We start from the raw sequence: 16,512 nt of genomic DNA on the forward strand, positions 1-16,512 counted from the left end.
TCTACGTGTTAAAAGTTACATTGCTAATATTAGCTTTTCACGAAAAAAAAAGGTGTAATTATATGCATGCAAAAATCCAGCACACTTGTTTATACGAAATTTAAATTGAATATTACACCAGTTTCACAGATAGAACGATCAGTACATCTGTTTATACAAAGTTCGCGATAAATAACGTGCAGACAGTATTAACGTTGTATAATTTGTACATATTTCATTAAGTGTATATATACATCCCATCCGAAATATCGGTATATCAGTGCGGTCTTGAATGCTGTAACGAACGTACGAATATCACGTCTTAAAACACTCTAAAAGATAAACCAAGAATGAAGATTTTAGTGTTCGCCGCGTGTATATTGGCAGCCGTCGTAAGTACTGACAATTAGTACCTAACTAATAATCTCCTTTCCGAGCCGTACATAACATAGATTCAATTAATCCTTAGATATCTTTCCGAACTCCATTTGAGCGTCCAATTAAAATTACATATCGCAAAAATTGTTTAATATCTAGATTTAAAAACTCATTAAAATATAATTCTCTAAACTTAATAGCAAATCTCTATTCTCGATTACTTCTCGTAATGCAATAGATATTATTAGACCAACAATTTAAGAATCATATGTAGATAGAACAAAGATATACAACAAAGAATGTGTTATGTTACTGAAATTTTCTCATTTTATAAATACCAAAACTGCGCGCAAAATAATCTGTATTTTACCAATGTTAAAAAGCTTCGAAGTTATCGTATGGAACAAATGCATTCAATTGTTTTCTATAAGTAAAATAATTAAAAATTGTAATATAATATAGTGATATAAATAATAGTAAAATAATATTTTTAAAAGTAATTAATTTTTCTGTGGATTTCAGACGGTGGGTGATGGACTGTTAACCAATATCATAGAAACTATGACATCAAACGTATTCAACTTCAGAGAACTGATTGATTATCATTTAATGTTTGCAGAATGCGCCATGAAACTTGGTTTATTAAGTGAGTGTCTTAGTTAAATAACAAATAATTATTAAATATTTTGTTAATATGCTTAAGTAGACACAATAATAAAACTACATGTATACATATATAGGGGTAACTTATCCTATCTGTTACTTAAAAAATTTGTCATTAAAGCTTCATGCTTCAATAAAATTAAATCTCATTCTTAATAAAATAACAAATCAATTTCTTTTTTATTTAAAATATAATTTTTATAATATTGTATATTAGAGTATTTTTTAAAGAACATTTTTATTCTCGTTATTATTTTTCATGAGATTAAGCAATTTATTATAGTATATTAAAAAATAATATTATCGTATATATGAATAAATGTGTAATAGTTACAATATACTCTAAATTATCTCTTAGATACTATATTATATTATTATATTATTATAAGAAGCTTTGCATTATTATATTGTATTATGTTAGAGTACATCGTTATATGTATATTCCATTATCGTTATCGAATTCATCTCTCTGAGAAAGAGCTACTTTTAAAAATTCATATTCCGCGATGCAATATCAATTTCAGAAAGTAATTCCCCGACAATGACGTACATAGTATTTTATGCATTTGGAAAACTGTGTTATCAAAAACCCATTCATATATTGCAGAGATCCCTAAACCAGAGCTATCCTACTGTATAGCACAAAAGAAAAATTTGGTAAGTAAATATATGTATTCAAATATCTATATATATATTTAAGAGAGACAAAGAAAGAGAGACAGAGAGGGAGAGAGAGAGAGAGAGAGAGAGAGAGAGAGAGAGAGAGAGAGAATTAAATTCATAGACAAGATTTATCTAAATTATAATGCGATTTACATTTCGCGAAATTTCGAAACAAAGAAATAGGAATTAAATGGAAAAGCTTATCTTTAAAAATATTACTCCTGCCTTCATTATTATTAAATATTTTCAAAGAATAAATTATTCAACAAAATTATTATAGTTACTCAGGAATCTTTTAAATAACTAATAATTTCATAGATACGTATAAAGATATCATGAAACGAATGTTCTTTCTTTAAAGTCAATTATCTCGAAAAAATTGCATTAATAAAAAAAATGTTCCCAATAAAAAGTTTTTATTTTTATTTCTATTATCATATAAAACAATGAAAAATGGGGGTTTCTATCTAAAAAAAAATTAAGTTGACCCTTGTTTCACCTATAGTAGCGCCACTTATGATGAAACGAATAGTGCCATCGTGTGTCCTCTTTGATTCCAAACAAGTTTTATCTAAAACATTTTTTATATAATGCATATTTTATGAGATTTTTGTCATTAACATTATAAAAATGGTTCACCTTAGGTCTGTTTTCTATTGCTGAACTGGCTGCACTAGTTCAGCGTTTATCTTTTTCCTTCCAATATGGAGTAAAAAAGATAAACTCTGTACTAGTGCAGTTAGTTCAGCAGTAGAAAACATCCCTTATATAGTACATTTAAATATAAATTTTTTAATTTTTCATTTAATACTTTTTGATTCTAGATCGACAAAGAGGGTGGAATATTGTGGGACGAAGCTGTGAATTACGTTAAAAAAATCGTTCGTGACGAAAACATGTGGAATGAAATTTGGGATAAGTTCGTTAAGAAGTGCAAAGAAGAATGTACTTAGTTTTATATATATATCTCTCTATATATACATATACAAAGTGATTCCGACCGTCCGTTCCAGCCGTTTTTCTCAGAAATGTGACGTCGCAGAAAGTCAGGAAATATATTTTCATTACTAATTAGCATCGAAAGTAATCAGTGGTGATAGTTTTATTTTTCCGGACAAACCGGAAGTAACTGGGGTCAGTTATAAAATTTCAAATAGGAACTTGGGTCGAGTGGGGTATCGTTGGATAGAACTTTAAAAAAGAAAACACTTTTACTAAAACTTTTTTTAATTATCTCTTACAAGTTTCGAGGAAAATTCATTTAAATGTATGGAGAGAACCTGTGAAATAGTCATCTCGATCCTCACTTGACACACTCCCATGGATTTCTTTTTTTGCGTCGCGAGTCAAAGACATTGTTTACTAGCATCGTCCAACAACAAGAGACGACATGATGGAGCGAATCCGGGACACCTGTCAGACGATGAGGAAGTCCTATGAATTACTGACAGCGTTAAAACACGGTTGCGGCAATGTGTGTATCAAGGTGGCTGGCATTTCGAGCACTTGTAAAATTATCATCACATATCATACATTACAATGTCAACAATCAGAAATGGTGTCCACAATTCGAAAAACTAACGCGGAAATATTTCGAGCACTTGTAAATTACTGCACACATTCAAAAGAATTTTTCTCGAAACTTGTAAGAGATAATTGAAAAAAGTTTTTGTAAGAGTTGTTTCTTTTTAAAAACTCTATCCAGTGATACCCCATTTTATCCATGTTCCTATTTGAAATTTTAAACCTGATCCCAGTTACGCCTACTTCCGGTTTGTTCAGAAAAATAAAATCATCACCAATGATTACTTTGGGTGCCCATTAGTAATAAGAATTGTTTTCCTAACTTCCTGCGACGTCACATTTTTTAGAAAAACAGCTGGCACGATCACCCTATATACTATATGTGCAATGTAATATATGTATTATGCATTTAATTTATAGTGCTGTAAAACAAATTTTTAACGCCTCCTTTTTTGCAGACGATAAGTTCGAAGGAAGCGGGTATGAAAAATCCTTGAAAGCCATGGAATGCGGAATGCCAGTGGTGAAATACATTATACAACAAAAAATGTTGTAAAATAAAAATTTTTTTCTGAAAATATGAAATACGTGTACAAAAATATATGAAAATTATATATAACATAAAATGTTTGAATTAGGGGAGACCGGGGCAAACTTGACACTAGGCTTTTTGCCAATTTAAATCTATCGTAGAAACTTGCCTTTCCTACTGTAAATGCGTCTTTATGTGCCAGTATTATCAATGGAATTTAGTGACATTCTGAGTTATGGTGTAATTTTTAGCGCGACATAAGCGTTTTTGACAGTGAAAAGTAATTTTTATCATCTCTAAAAAATTTCTACCCTTTCATCGACCTTTATTCTTGCGAACCTATATGTAAGTGATTTTGATGGAAAATTTAATGCTCTATGCGAATCCAGTAATAGTTTTTGCATATTTTCAAAATTTTTATGTTTTTAAAGTAACAAAAGTGAAAAATGACGTTCGGGGCAAAGTCGACACCACGCCGTTTCATCGGCTCCCAATAACAAACGATGCTTGTCATGCAGTCATATGGCTCATGACAAATGTGTGCGCACGTCCGATCGCGAATTTACTTGCATAAATTGTTTTTCAGACATGAGTTTAGATGAAAATAATTAAAAGTTCAACAATTTTTGTTCTCATTATTTCCAACGAATGTTTTACTTAATTCCGAATTTTTGTACTTTCTAAATACACGATAAACAATGTATTTTTAGTTTTAGACAATAAAAAATAAGTTCCAGATCAAATTGTATCGATCAGGCAAAGTGTCGAGTTTGCACCGGCATTTTTCAATTTGAAAATTTGTCTTCGCGTCACTTTTCCTTTCCTGGGGGCAAAACTAAGCGACGTACAGCAAAACTTCCTTAAGCAATTTTGTACCTGAAGGAACACTCTTTAAATGTGTACCATTGAATTTGTTTGAAAATTTTAATTAATTATTGAAAATTGCCTTTGAAAAAATCGTGTCGAGTTTGCCCCGGTCTCCCCTACCCTATCATTTCTCCTTGAATACAAATATGGATTCCTGATAAGTAAAGATAACGATAAGAAAATTTAAATAATCTGTATAAAAGGCCATCTCCTTCAACTACTGATTTCTTGGATAATATATAAAAAGCTTTCGAATAAATACGTAAATGATTTTCAATTACAGACATGTTCTGACAATGTTGATTTTTTATTATTATTGGACATTTTCTTCAATTGCCCATAAATTAACATTATTTTAAAACGCGTTAAAAATTGCGACTTTAGCACAATCAAATAAAACATACACAGAAATTTGGTACTCTTTTGTTGCTAATTTGTTGCTCTATTCCCGATTTTGTTGCAGCATCCATTTCGGAAAAAAACAGTGGCTGTGTTAGCTTCAGTTTAATTTAGCACAGCCATATAAAAAAATAAGAAAACCGAAAAAAAACAAAAACATATTTATTTAGTGCTATTTTATTGCTAATTTGTTGCTTCATTCCCAAATTCGTTGCATCACCCTATGAGAAAACTACCTCTAAATAATCTCATCTAGCACAATATCTTTAAAATTCCAGTTTATAGAAATATTTGACGGATTACTTTTGATTGATTTTTGTTGCTTAACATTTTCGTCAACTCCGATTTTGTGGCTCCGCCCCTATCATCAGAAAACTGTCTCTAATTATCGCCATCTAGCACAGCACCTTATAATAATATTTTCAAGGAATATCTTGAACCATTATATCATTTTGATTTTGTTGCTTCACATTTGTGCTAGATAGGTATATTTAGGGGTCGTTTTTCGATGGTCAAGATAGTAAGCAACAAAATCGGGATTGATGGAAATGTGAACTAACAAAATCAAAATAATATAATCCTTCGAGATATATTTTTTTTAAATGTTATTATGTTATTACGTTGTTAAGATGTTGTACTAAATGTGGAAATAACTGAGGGCCGTTTTTTAATAATAAGAATGGAGCAACAAAATAGGGATCGACGAAAATGTGTGTATAAAGCAACAAATTTAAAATAACATAATCCGTCGAGATTTTGCCTTGAGATTCGAGAACCATAAGGTGTTGTGCTAAATACGAGTATCTAGAAATTGTTTTCTGATGGGTGGAGCAACAAAATCGGAATCGAAATGTTTGTGAAGCAACAAAATAAAAATGATAATCCTTCGAGATTTTCCTTGAAATTGGAATTACAAAATGTTGGGCTAGATGGGATTAATTAGGAGTATATAGCTTTCTCATGGTAGAGGTGGTGCAACGAATTTGGGAATAGAGCAACAAATTAGCAACAAAATAGCACTAAATAAATATATCCTTGTTTTTTTAAATATTATTTTTTATGTGACTATGCTAACTGAAACTTAAACTAGCACACCCACTGTTTCTTTCGAAATGGTTGCTAAAACAACAAAATCCGGAATAGAATAACAAATTAGTAATAAAAGAGCACTAAATTTCTATGGATGTTTTATTTGAGTGTGCTAAAATGGCTGTGTCAGCTTAATAGATTATAAGCTTTGTTTTGCTCGTAGTAAATATTGGTTTTTCACGTAATATAAGAATTGCGTAGTTTCACGCACGCAAAAATCCAGCACACATTTGTACGAAATATAAACAGAATATTACACTGATTTCACAGATAGAACAATCAGCAGATCAGTTTATACTAAGCACGCAATAAATAACGTGCAAACAGTATTAACGTTTTATAATTTGTACATATTTCATTAAGTATGTATATATACATCCCATCCGAAATATCGGTATATCAGTGCGGTCTTGGAATCCTGTAACGAACGTACGAATATCACGTCTTAAAACACTCCAAGATAAACCAAGAATGAGGACTCTAGTGTTCGCCGCGTGTATACTGGCTGCTGTAGTAAGTACTGACAATTAATATTATACCTAACTAATAATATTTTTTCTGAACCACATCACATAACACAGATTCAGTCAATACTTAGACATCTTTCCGAAGATCCGCTCCAGCGTCAAATTAGAATTACATATCGTAAAAATTGTTTAAATTCTAGATTTAAAAACTCATTAAAATATAATTCTCTAAACTTAATAGCAAATCCCTGTCCTCGACTACTTCTCGTAATGCAATAGTGTTATTATTCATAGACCAACAATTTAAGGAAACAAATATAGAACAAAGACATACAACAAAGAATGTGTTATGTTACTGAAATTTTCTCAATTTAGAAATACCAAAACTACGCGCAAAATAATATGTATTTTATCAATGTTAAAGAGTTTCGAAGTTATTGTATAGAACAAATGCATTTAATTGTTTTCTATCTTATAAGTAAAATAATTAAAAATTGTAACATAATATAGTGATATAAATACAGTAAAATAATATTTTTAAAAGTAATTAATTTTTCTGTGGATTTCAGACGGTGGGTGATGCACAGTTAAATCACGATATCAAAGAAACTATAATATCAAAGGTATTCGACATCAAAGAACTGATAGAGTTTAATCGAGTGTTTGCAAAATGCGCCGTGGAATTGGGTTTATTGAGTGAGTGCTTTAATTAAATAACAAATAATTATTAAATATTGATTTTGTTAATATACTTAAATAGACACAATAATAAAACTACACTATATGTATGTATACTTTGACCGGTACTGTATATACATATATGTATACAAATATATACATAGAGTATTCATATATTGCAGAGATTCCTAGACCCGAGCTATCCTTCTGTATAGCACAAAAGAAAAATTTGGTAAGTAAATATATGTATTCAAATATACATATATATATTTGAAAGAGACAAAGAAAGAGAGACAGAGAGAGAGAGAGAGAGAGAGAGAGAGGGAGAGAGGGAGAGAGAGAGAGAGGGAAAGAAAAAGAGAGAATTAAATTCATAGACAAGATTTATCTAAATTATAATGCGACTTACATTCCGCAAAATTAATGTCTCTTTCGAAACAAAGAAATAAAAATTAAATGGAAAAACTTATCTTTAAAAATATTACTCCTGCCTTCATTATTATTAAATATTTTCAAAAAATAAATTATTCAACAAAATTATTATTCTTACTCAGGAATCTTTTAAATAACTAGTAATTTCATAGATACGTATGAAGATATCATGAAAACAAATGTTCTTTCTTTAAGTCAATTATCTCGAAAAAATTTCATTATTAAAAAAAATGTTCCGAATAAAAATTTTTTGTTTTTATCTCTATTGTCATGTAAAACAGTAAAAAAAATAAAGATTTCCATTTTGAAACAATTAAGTTGACCTTTGTTTGACCTATAGTAGCGCTACTTATAATAAAACAAATAGTGTCTTGTGTCCTCATTTTTTTATATAATGCATATTTTATGAGATATTTTTATGAATCATTAACATTATAAATGATTTACCCTATGGGGACGGCGCGTGCCACTCTTAGCCGCTAGGGGCGCTAGCAAAATTGAAGACACACCGAGCTGTCACCGAGTAACGAGCATATTGTTAACGAGAAAATCTGTGTACATAAACGTGAATATTTCAAAATTTTTTAACATGCCGGGAATGTGTGTGGCATATGGATGTAAAAATAAAGGAGGGCATCGGTTCCCGAGGGACAAGAATGACAAGATGATGAAAAATAAACGGTAGATCATCACTGCTATAAAACGCGAGGATTTATGTCCGAATACAAATTCGCGACTAAACATATGTTTCATTATATGTCTATTAATTTTATTGTAAACTCACTACTTTCAAAGCCGGTTGTAATATAATCCTCAGGTCTAAAGTGGTTTGTGCACAGCGAATTTGTATTCGGACATAAATCGCGTTTTATAGCAGTGATTCACCGTTTTTTCATCATCTTGTCCCTCGGGAACCGATGCCCTCCCTTATTTTTACATCCATATGCCACACACATTCCCCCGGCATTTTAAAAAATTCTCCAAACCTCTCTACTCATTAAACGTAAACATTATAACAAGTCTCCATTTTTGGTGCTGCCCTCTGCGCTGAGCTTGTCATGTCGCCGTCCCCATATAGTATCTTTAAATATACACGGAGAGAATTTTTTGTTATATTTTACCCTTAAATTCACTACAAACTCGGGACAACTTGGCAACCAAGGAATTTTTGAAATATACAAAAGACATTTTACAAACAACGTGATAAAAATTACCAAGCAGATTGGTAAATTTTAAAAAATTATTGAAATTTTCTAGATATATTTTAGTAAAATTAATCAAACATATTTTATATTTTAATGTAATAAATATAAATATTTTTTATTATGGTAGATATTAATCAGAAATAGCTCGCATAAAATTCTTGGTGGTACATGTTGTCCCACAACTACCATGATTTCAGGGTAAATTTTAAGAGAAAATTCTCTCCGTGTATATTTAACTTTTTTTATTTAATACTTTTCAATTCTAGATCGACAAAGAGGATGGAATATTGTGGGACAAAAGTGTGATTTACCTTCAAAAAGTCGTTCGTGACGCAAAGGCTTGGGATGAAATCTGGGAAAAGTTACTTATAAAGTGCAGAGAAGAATGTAATTAGTTTTAATATATATATAAAGGGTGATTCCGATCACCCGTGCCAGCCGTTTTTCTCAGAAATGTGACGTCGAAAGGAAGTTAGGAAATAAATTTTCATTACTAAGGAGCACTCAAAGTAATCATTGGTGATGGTTTTATTTTTCTGGACGAACCGGAAGTAACTGGGGTCAGTTATAAAATTTCAAATAGAAACCTGAATCGAGTGGGGTATCGTTCGATAGAGCTTTGAAAAAGAAACAACTTTTACTAAAACTTTTTTTAATTATCTCTTACAAGTTTCGAGAAAAATTCATTTAAATGTGTGTAGAGGACCTGTGAAATAGCCATCTCAATCCCCACTTGACACACTCCCATGGATTTCTTTTTTTGCGTCGCGAGCCAAAGACATTATTTACTAGCATCGTCCAACAACAAGAAACGACATGATGGAGCGAATCCGGGACATCTATCAGTCGCTGAACCCCGAAAAAGTCCTACGAGTTACTGACAGCGTTAAAACACGGTTGGGCAATATGTGTATCAAGGTGGCTGGCATTTCGAGTACTTGTAAAATTATTATCACACATCATACATTACAACGTCAACAGTCAGAAATGGTGTCAACAATTCGAAAAACTAACGCGGAAACATTTCGAGCATTTGTAAATTACTGCACAAATTCAAAAGAATTTTTCTCGAAACTTGTAAGAGATAGTTGAAAAAGTTTTAGTAAAAGTTGTTCATTTTTTTCAAAGCTCTATCTAGAGTGATACCCCATTCGACCCATGTTCCTATTTGAAATTTTAAAACTGACCCCAGTTACACCTACCTCCGGTTTGTTCGGAAAAATAAAATTATCACCAAAATGATTACTTTGGGTGCGCATTAGTAATGAAAATTGTTTTCCTAACTTCCTGCGACGTCACATTTCTGAGAAAAACAGCTGGCACGGTCAGAATCATCTTGTACACTATATGCGTAATGTAATATATTATGCATTTAATTTATAGTGCTGTAAAACAAATTGTTAACGTCCACTTTTTTTGCAGACGATAAGTTGGAAGGAAGTTGGTATGAAAAATCCTTGAAAGCAATGGAAGTCGGATTGCCAATGGTGGGATACATTATACAACAAAAAATTTTTTTCTGAAATATGAAATACATATAGAATAGGAATGCGGATTGCCAATGGTGGGGTACATTATACGACAAAGAATGTAAAATAAAAATTTTTTTCTGAAAATATAAAATATATACAGAATAATGTATAAAAGTTATATATAACATAAAATGTTTGAATTACCCTATCATTTCTCCTTGAATAAAATATAGATTCCTGATAAGTAAAAGATAACGATAAAAAAATTTAAATATTTCGTATAAAAAGCCATCTTCTTCAACCACTGATTTCTTGGATAATATATAAAGAGCTTTCGAATAAATACGTAGATGATTTTCAATTACAGACATGTACTGGCAATGTTTTTAATATTATTGCACATTTTTTTCAATTGCCCATAGATTAAAATTATTTTAAAACGCGTTAAAAATTGCCACTTTAACACAATCAAAAACATACACAGAAATTTAGTACTCTTTTGTTGCTAATTTGTTGCTCTATTCCGGATTTTGTTGCAGCAAACATTTCGGAAAAAACAATGGCTGTGTTAGCTTAAGTTTAATTTAGCACAGCCATATAAACAAATAAGAAAACAAAAAAAAACAAAAACATGTTTATTTAGTGCTATTTTATTACTAATTTGTTGCTCTATTCCCAAATTCGTTGCATCACCCTATGAGAAAACTACCTCTAATTAATCTCATCTAGCACAATATCTTTAAAATTCCAGTCTAAAGAAATATTTCGACGGATTACTTTAGATTTATTTTTGTTGCTTAACATTTTCGTCAACTCCGATTTTGTGGCTCCGCCCCTATCATCAGAAAACAGTCTCTAATTATCGCCATCTAGTACAGCACCTTATAATAATATTTTCAAGGAATATCTTGAACCATTATATTATTTTGATTTTGTTGCTTCACATTTGTGCTAGATAGGTATATTTAGGGGTCGTTTTTCGATGGTCAGGATAGTAAGCAACAAAATCGGGATCGATGGAAATGTGAAGTAACAAAATCAAAATGATATAATCCTTCTATATATATTTTAAAAATGTTATTATGTTATTACGTTGTTAAGATGTACTAAATGGAAGTAACCAAGGATAGTTTTTTTAATAATAGAGAGCAACAAATTCAAAATAATATAATCCGTCAAGATTTTGCCTTGAGGTTCAAATTATAAGATGTTGTGCTAGATAGGATTCGAGTATCTGGGGATTGCTTTCTGATGGGTGGAGCAACAAAATCGAGATCTATGGAAATGTTTGTGAAGCAACAAAATCAAAATGATATATAATCTTTTGAGATTTTCCTTGAAATTGGAATTATAAAATGTTGGGTTAAATGGGATTAATTAAGGGTAGTTTTCTCATGGCAGAGATGGTGCAATGAATTTGCAACAAATAGAGCAACAAATTAGCAACAAAATAGCACTAAATAAATATATCCTTGTTTTTTTTAATTTTATTTTTTATGTGACTGTGAGCTAACTGAAACTTAAGCTAGCACACCCACTGTTTCTTTCGAAATGGCTAAAACAACAAAATCCGGAGTAGAATAACTAATTAGTAATAAAAGAGCACTAATTTTCTATACATGCTTTATTTGATTGCGCTAAAACGGTTGTGTCAGCTTGATAGACGTTTTGTTTTGCTCGTAGTAAATATTGGCTTTTCACAAAATATAAGAATGGCGTAGTTTTACGCATGCAAAAATCCAGCACGCATGTTTGAAATATAAACAGAATATTACGCCAGTTTCACAAATAGAACAATCAGTACATCTGTTTATACAAAGTTCGCGACAAATAACGTGTAGACAGTATTAGCGTTATATAATTTGTGTTTCATTAAGTATGTATATATACATCCCATCCGAAATATTGGTATATTAGTGCGGTCTTGGAATGCTGTAACAAACGTACGAATATTACGTCTTAAAACACTCCAAGATAAACCAAGAATGAGAACTCTAGTGTTCGTCGCGTGTGTACTGGCTGCCATCGTAAGTACTGACAATTAGTATCTAACTAATAATATTTTTTCCGAACCACATCACATAACATAGATTCAGTCAATCCTTAGATATCCGAAGATCCGCTCGAGCGTCAAATTAAAATTACATATCGCAAAAATTGTTTATTTTCTAGATTTAAAAACGCATTAAAATATAATTCTCTAAACTTAATAGCAAATCCCTGTCCTCGACTACTTCTCGTAATGCAATAGTGTTATTATTCATAGACCAACAATTTAAGGAAACAAATATAGAACAAAGATATACAACAAAGAATGTGTTATGTTACTGGAATTTTCTCACTTTATAAATATCAAAACTACACGCAAAATAATATGTATTTTATCAAAGTTAAAGAGCTTCGAAGTTATTGTATGGAACAAATGCATTCAATTGTTTTCTATTTTATAAGTAAAATAATTAAAAATTGTAATGTAATATAGTGATATAAATATAGTAAAATAATATTTTTAAAAGTAATTAATTTTTCTGTGAATTTTAGACGACGGGTGATGCACAGTCAAACAATATCATAGAAGCTATAACATCAAAGGTATTCGACATCGAAGAACTGATGGAGTTACATTTAAAGTTTGCAGAATGCGCCGTGGAATTGGGTTTATTGAGTGAGTGTTTTAATTAAATAATTATTGAATATTTTATTAAGGGGTAATACCACTCTAAAGGCTCGAAAATGGTGGAATTTTTTGTGGTTAAAAAAAGTAAATAAAAAATCTATTTAAAGAACTTTATTGTAGGTACATGTCTTAAAGTGTATGAAACATTTTATTATTTTTTAATGGCGGCGCTGGAGCCTTGTAAGCGTAAAGCGTTTCTTTGCGTAAGCTGCACTGAAAAAAAAATCTGGTTGAATTAATTGTCTGGTGGAATGAACGAGCCAAATTAAACGCCACATATTTTGACCTGCGACAAAAAACCAATATTTTTCATAAGCTGCATGATATTAGCTAGAGAAATACGTGATTTTTAAAATATTGTTTTTCATAGAAATGGCAAACATTTGAAAAAAAAGTTAATTGAAACTTTCAAACAACTTTTTTTCAAAATGCTTGTCATTTCTATGAAAAACGATATTTTAAAAATCCCCTACGTATTTCTCTAGCTATTATCATGCAGATTATGAAAAATTTTGGTTTCTTGTTCTAGGTGACGGCACTTATGCTGCAAGCCCCAGAGCAGCTCCCGCAAAGAAACGCTTACGCTTACAAGGTTCCAGCGCCGCCATTTAAAAAATAAAAAATTGTTTCATACACTTTAAGACATGTACAATAAAGTCCTTTAAATAGATTTTTTATTTACTTTCTTTTTTAACCACAAAAAATTCTTCTGTTTTTCGGGTCTCTAGAGTGGTGTTACCCCTTAATGTGCTTAAATAGACACAATAACAAAACTACATGTATACTTTGACAGGTATTGTATATACTATATATGGAGGGGTTAAAGCCATAGTGGTGTAAGTCAATTTTTTTGACCACTTTTTTTTTCTTCTTCTTTCAACATATCTGCATGTGTAGACTGCATCTATGAACTTAACTCGATAGTTTAAAAAAAGTGACTTACACCACTATGGTTTTAACCCCTCCATATCTACATATATGTATACAAATATATACATAGAGTATTCATATATTGCAGAGATCGTTAGACCCGAGCTATCCTTCTGTATGGCGCAAAAAAACAATTTGGTAAATATACATATTCAAATATACATATACGTATATATTTAAGAGAGACAGAGAGAGAGGGGGGGGAGGGGAGAGGGAGAGAAAATTAAATTCATAGACAAGATTTTTTTAAATTTTAATGCAACTTACATTTCGCAACTTATATAACGTTTCTTTTAAAACAAAGAAATAGGTAATTAAAGCTTATTTTTAAAAAATTATTCCTGCCCTCATCATTATTAAATATTTTCGAATCAAAGAATAAATTATTCAACAAAATTATCATTCTTACTCAGGAATCTTTTAAATAACTAGTAATTTCATAGATACGTATGAAGATATCATGAAAACAAATGTTCTTTCTTTAAGTCGATTATCTCGAAAAAATTGCATTATTAAAAAAAATGTTCCAAATAAAAAATTTTTATTTTCATCTCTATTGTCATGTAAAACAGTAAAAAAATAGGGATTTCCATTTTGAAACAATTAAGTTGACCTTTGTTTGACCTATTATTATAGGCTATGATGAAACAACTAGTGTCTTGTGTCCTCTTTGATTCCAAACAAATCTTTGTCTGAAATATTTTTTTATATAATGCATATTTTATGAGATATTTTTATGAGTCATTAACATTATAAAAATGATTCACCCTATATAGTATATTTAAATATACATTTAACTTTTTTCATTTCATACTTTTCAATTCTAGATCGACAAAGAGGGTGGAATATTGTGGGACGAAAGTGAGATTTATCTTAAAAAAGTCGTTCGTGACGCAAAGGCTTGGGATGAAACGTGGGATAAGTTATTTAAAAAGTGCAGAGAAGAATGTAATCAATTTTGATATATATATATATATATGTATATATATATTATATACAATGTAATATATTATACATTTAATTTATAGTATTATAAAACAAATTTTTAACGCCTTCTTTTTTGCAGACCATAAATTCGAAGGAAGCTTATATGAAAAATCCTTGAAAACCATGGAATGTGGATCGTCAATGGTAATATACATTATACAACAAAAAATAAATATATTCCAAAATAAAGTTTTTTTCTGAAAATATGAAATACATATAGAATAATGTATAAAAGTTATATATAACATAAAATGTTTGAATTTCCTCATTATTTCTTCTTAAATACAAATACAGATGATAAATAGAGATATAGATAAAAAAGTTTAAATCTTCCTTATAAAAGGCCATCTCCTTCAACTGCTGACTCATTGGATAATATATAAAGAGCTTTTGAATAAATACGTAGGTGATTCTTACAGACATGTATTGACGGTGTTAAGATTTTTTATTGTTATTAGACATTTTCTTCAAGTGTTCATAAATTAAAATTTTTTTTAAAACGCATTAAAAAATTTAAAATCATTTCATGACAAAAGAGTGAGAACTCCGTCCATTACTTTAAAATATTAAAAATCGGTTCCTTAAAGAGGTCAATAACACTCGCTCGCAACAACCTAACAAAGCGAAAAAGAATGATCTGAGAGAGTAATAAACTTACTGGCGACATATCGTTCCGCCCCGATTTATTCAAACAAATTCCACGGCTATAAAACGGAACGCTCAGCCTAGTATTTATAGTCATTATATAAACCCCGTATCAAAAAAGCGTATCGGACATTGTTCGGAATAAAGTTTTTATGTCACACGTGCATGGAAAGTGACACATTCCGCACGCGACGCGTGCGGGATTTACCACTTTCCACGCACTTGCAACATAAAATAGGGTGTGCAACACGTGCGTGAAGTTGAAAATTCCCGTGTGCGGTGACCGCACTCGCCTTCGGCTCGTGCGTCAACTCCGCACCCGTGAATTTTCATCTTCCAGCACTTGTTGCACAATGTACTAATATCACACGCGTGCGTGGAAAGTGGCCCATTACGCGCGTGTTTTTTGTGCGACAAATAGCCAATTCCACACACCACTCGAAACAGTGCGGTAATGAGATATTACCGCACTGTTTCGATCGAACGTGTGATATAAAATAGTGTGTGTAACACGTGCGGGTTGAAAATTGGACACGCGTGCGGGTGATCGCACTCGCCTTCGGCTCGTGCGTCCACTCCGCACCCGTGTCCAATTTTCAACTTCCCGCACTTGTTACACAAATAACTATTCCTATATTGAGACGCAGAAGGTTTAATATTTACATTTTGATTAGAGATCAACTAGAAACATACCTTACCGATCGTGAGAAATGGAACGATCACTCTCATGAAACCTGACGCTATTAAAGTATGTCAAAGTACGGCTGTTGTGAAACACTCCGCAATATTACATATGCAACAAGAGAGTTATTAAATCTCAGTTATTAAAACGTTTTTGTAATAGTGGTATAAAATCAAGTTATTAATAAATAAGAATGGATATAAAAAATTATAAGGAATAAAACTGGCATATTTAGTAGAAAAT

General features: G+C 30.9%; 3 protein-coding genes across 3 annotated transcripts; all 3 read left to right on the forward strand.

The window, feature by feature from the left end:
• Nucleotides 1-272: 272 nt before the first annotated feature.
• LOC139779554 (uncharacterized) lies at nt 273-3,833 on the forward strand. The gene is made up of 5 exons (XM_071717953.1): nt 273-371; nt 880-1,003; nt 1,628-1,677; nt 2,508-2,628; nt 3,666-3,833. Exons 1-5 carry the CDS (start codon nt 330-332, stop codon nt 3,761-3,763), a joined length of 435 nt encoding a protein of 144 aa, XP_071574054.1. The 5' UTR covers nt 273-329; the 3' UTR covers nt 3,764-3,833.
• Nucleotides 3,834-6,483: 2,650 nt separating this feature from the next.
• Nucleotides 6,484-10,526, forward strand: LOC139779558 (uncharacterized). The gene is made up of 5 exons (XM_071717955.1): nt 6,484-6,607; nt 7,131-7,257; nt 7,422-7,471; nt 9,143-9,263; nt 10,299-10,526. Exons 1-5 carry the CDS (start codon nt 6,566-6,568, stop codon nt 10,397-10,399), a joined length of 441 nt encoding a protein of 146 aa, XP_071574056.1. The 5' UTR covers nt 6,484-6,565; the 3' UTR covers nt 10,400-10,526.
• A 1,751-nt stretch (nt 10,527-12,277) lies between these two features.
• LOC139779559 (uncharacterized) lies at nt 12,278-15,250 on the forward strand. The gene is made up of 5 exons (XM_071717957.1): nt 12,278-12,375; nt 12,890-13,013; nt 14,044-14,093; nt 14,783-14,903; nt 15,022-15,250. Exons 1-5 carry the CDS (start codon nt 12,334-12,336, stop codon nt 15,141-15,143), a joined length of 459 nt encoding a protein of 152 aa, XP_071574058.1. The 5' UTR covers nt 12,278-12,333; the 3' UTR covers nt 15,144-15,250.
• The last annotated feature ends 1,262 nt before the right edge of the window (nt 15,251-16,512 follow it).

The sequence above is a fragment of the Temnothorax nylanderi genome, unplaced genomic scaffold (assembly GCF_030848795.1).
Source record: "Temnothorax nylanderi isolate EJ_2023f unplaced genomic scaffold, tnyl_v1.0 TNYL_tig0230_pilon, whole genome shotgun sequence".
NCBI lineage: Eukaryota > Metazoa > Arthropoda > Insecta > Hymenoptera > Formicidae > Temnothorax > Temnothorax nylanderi.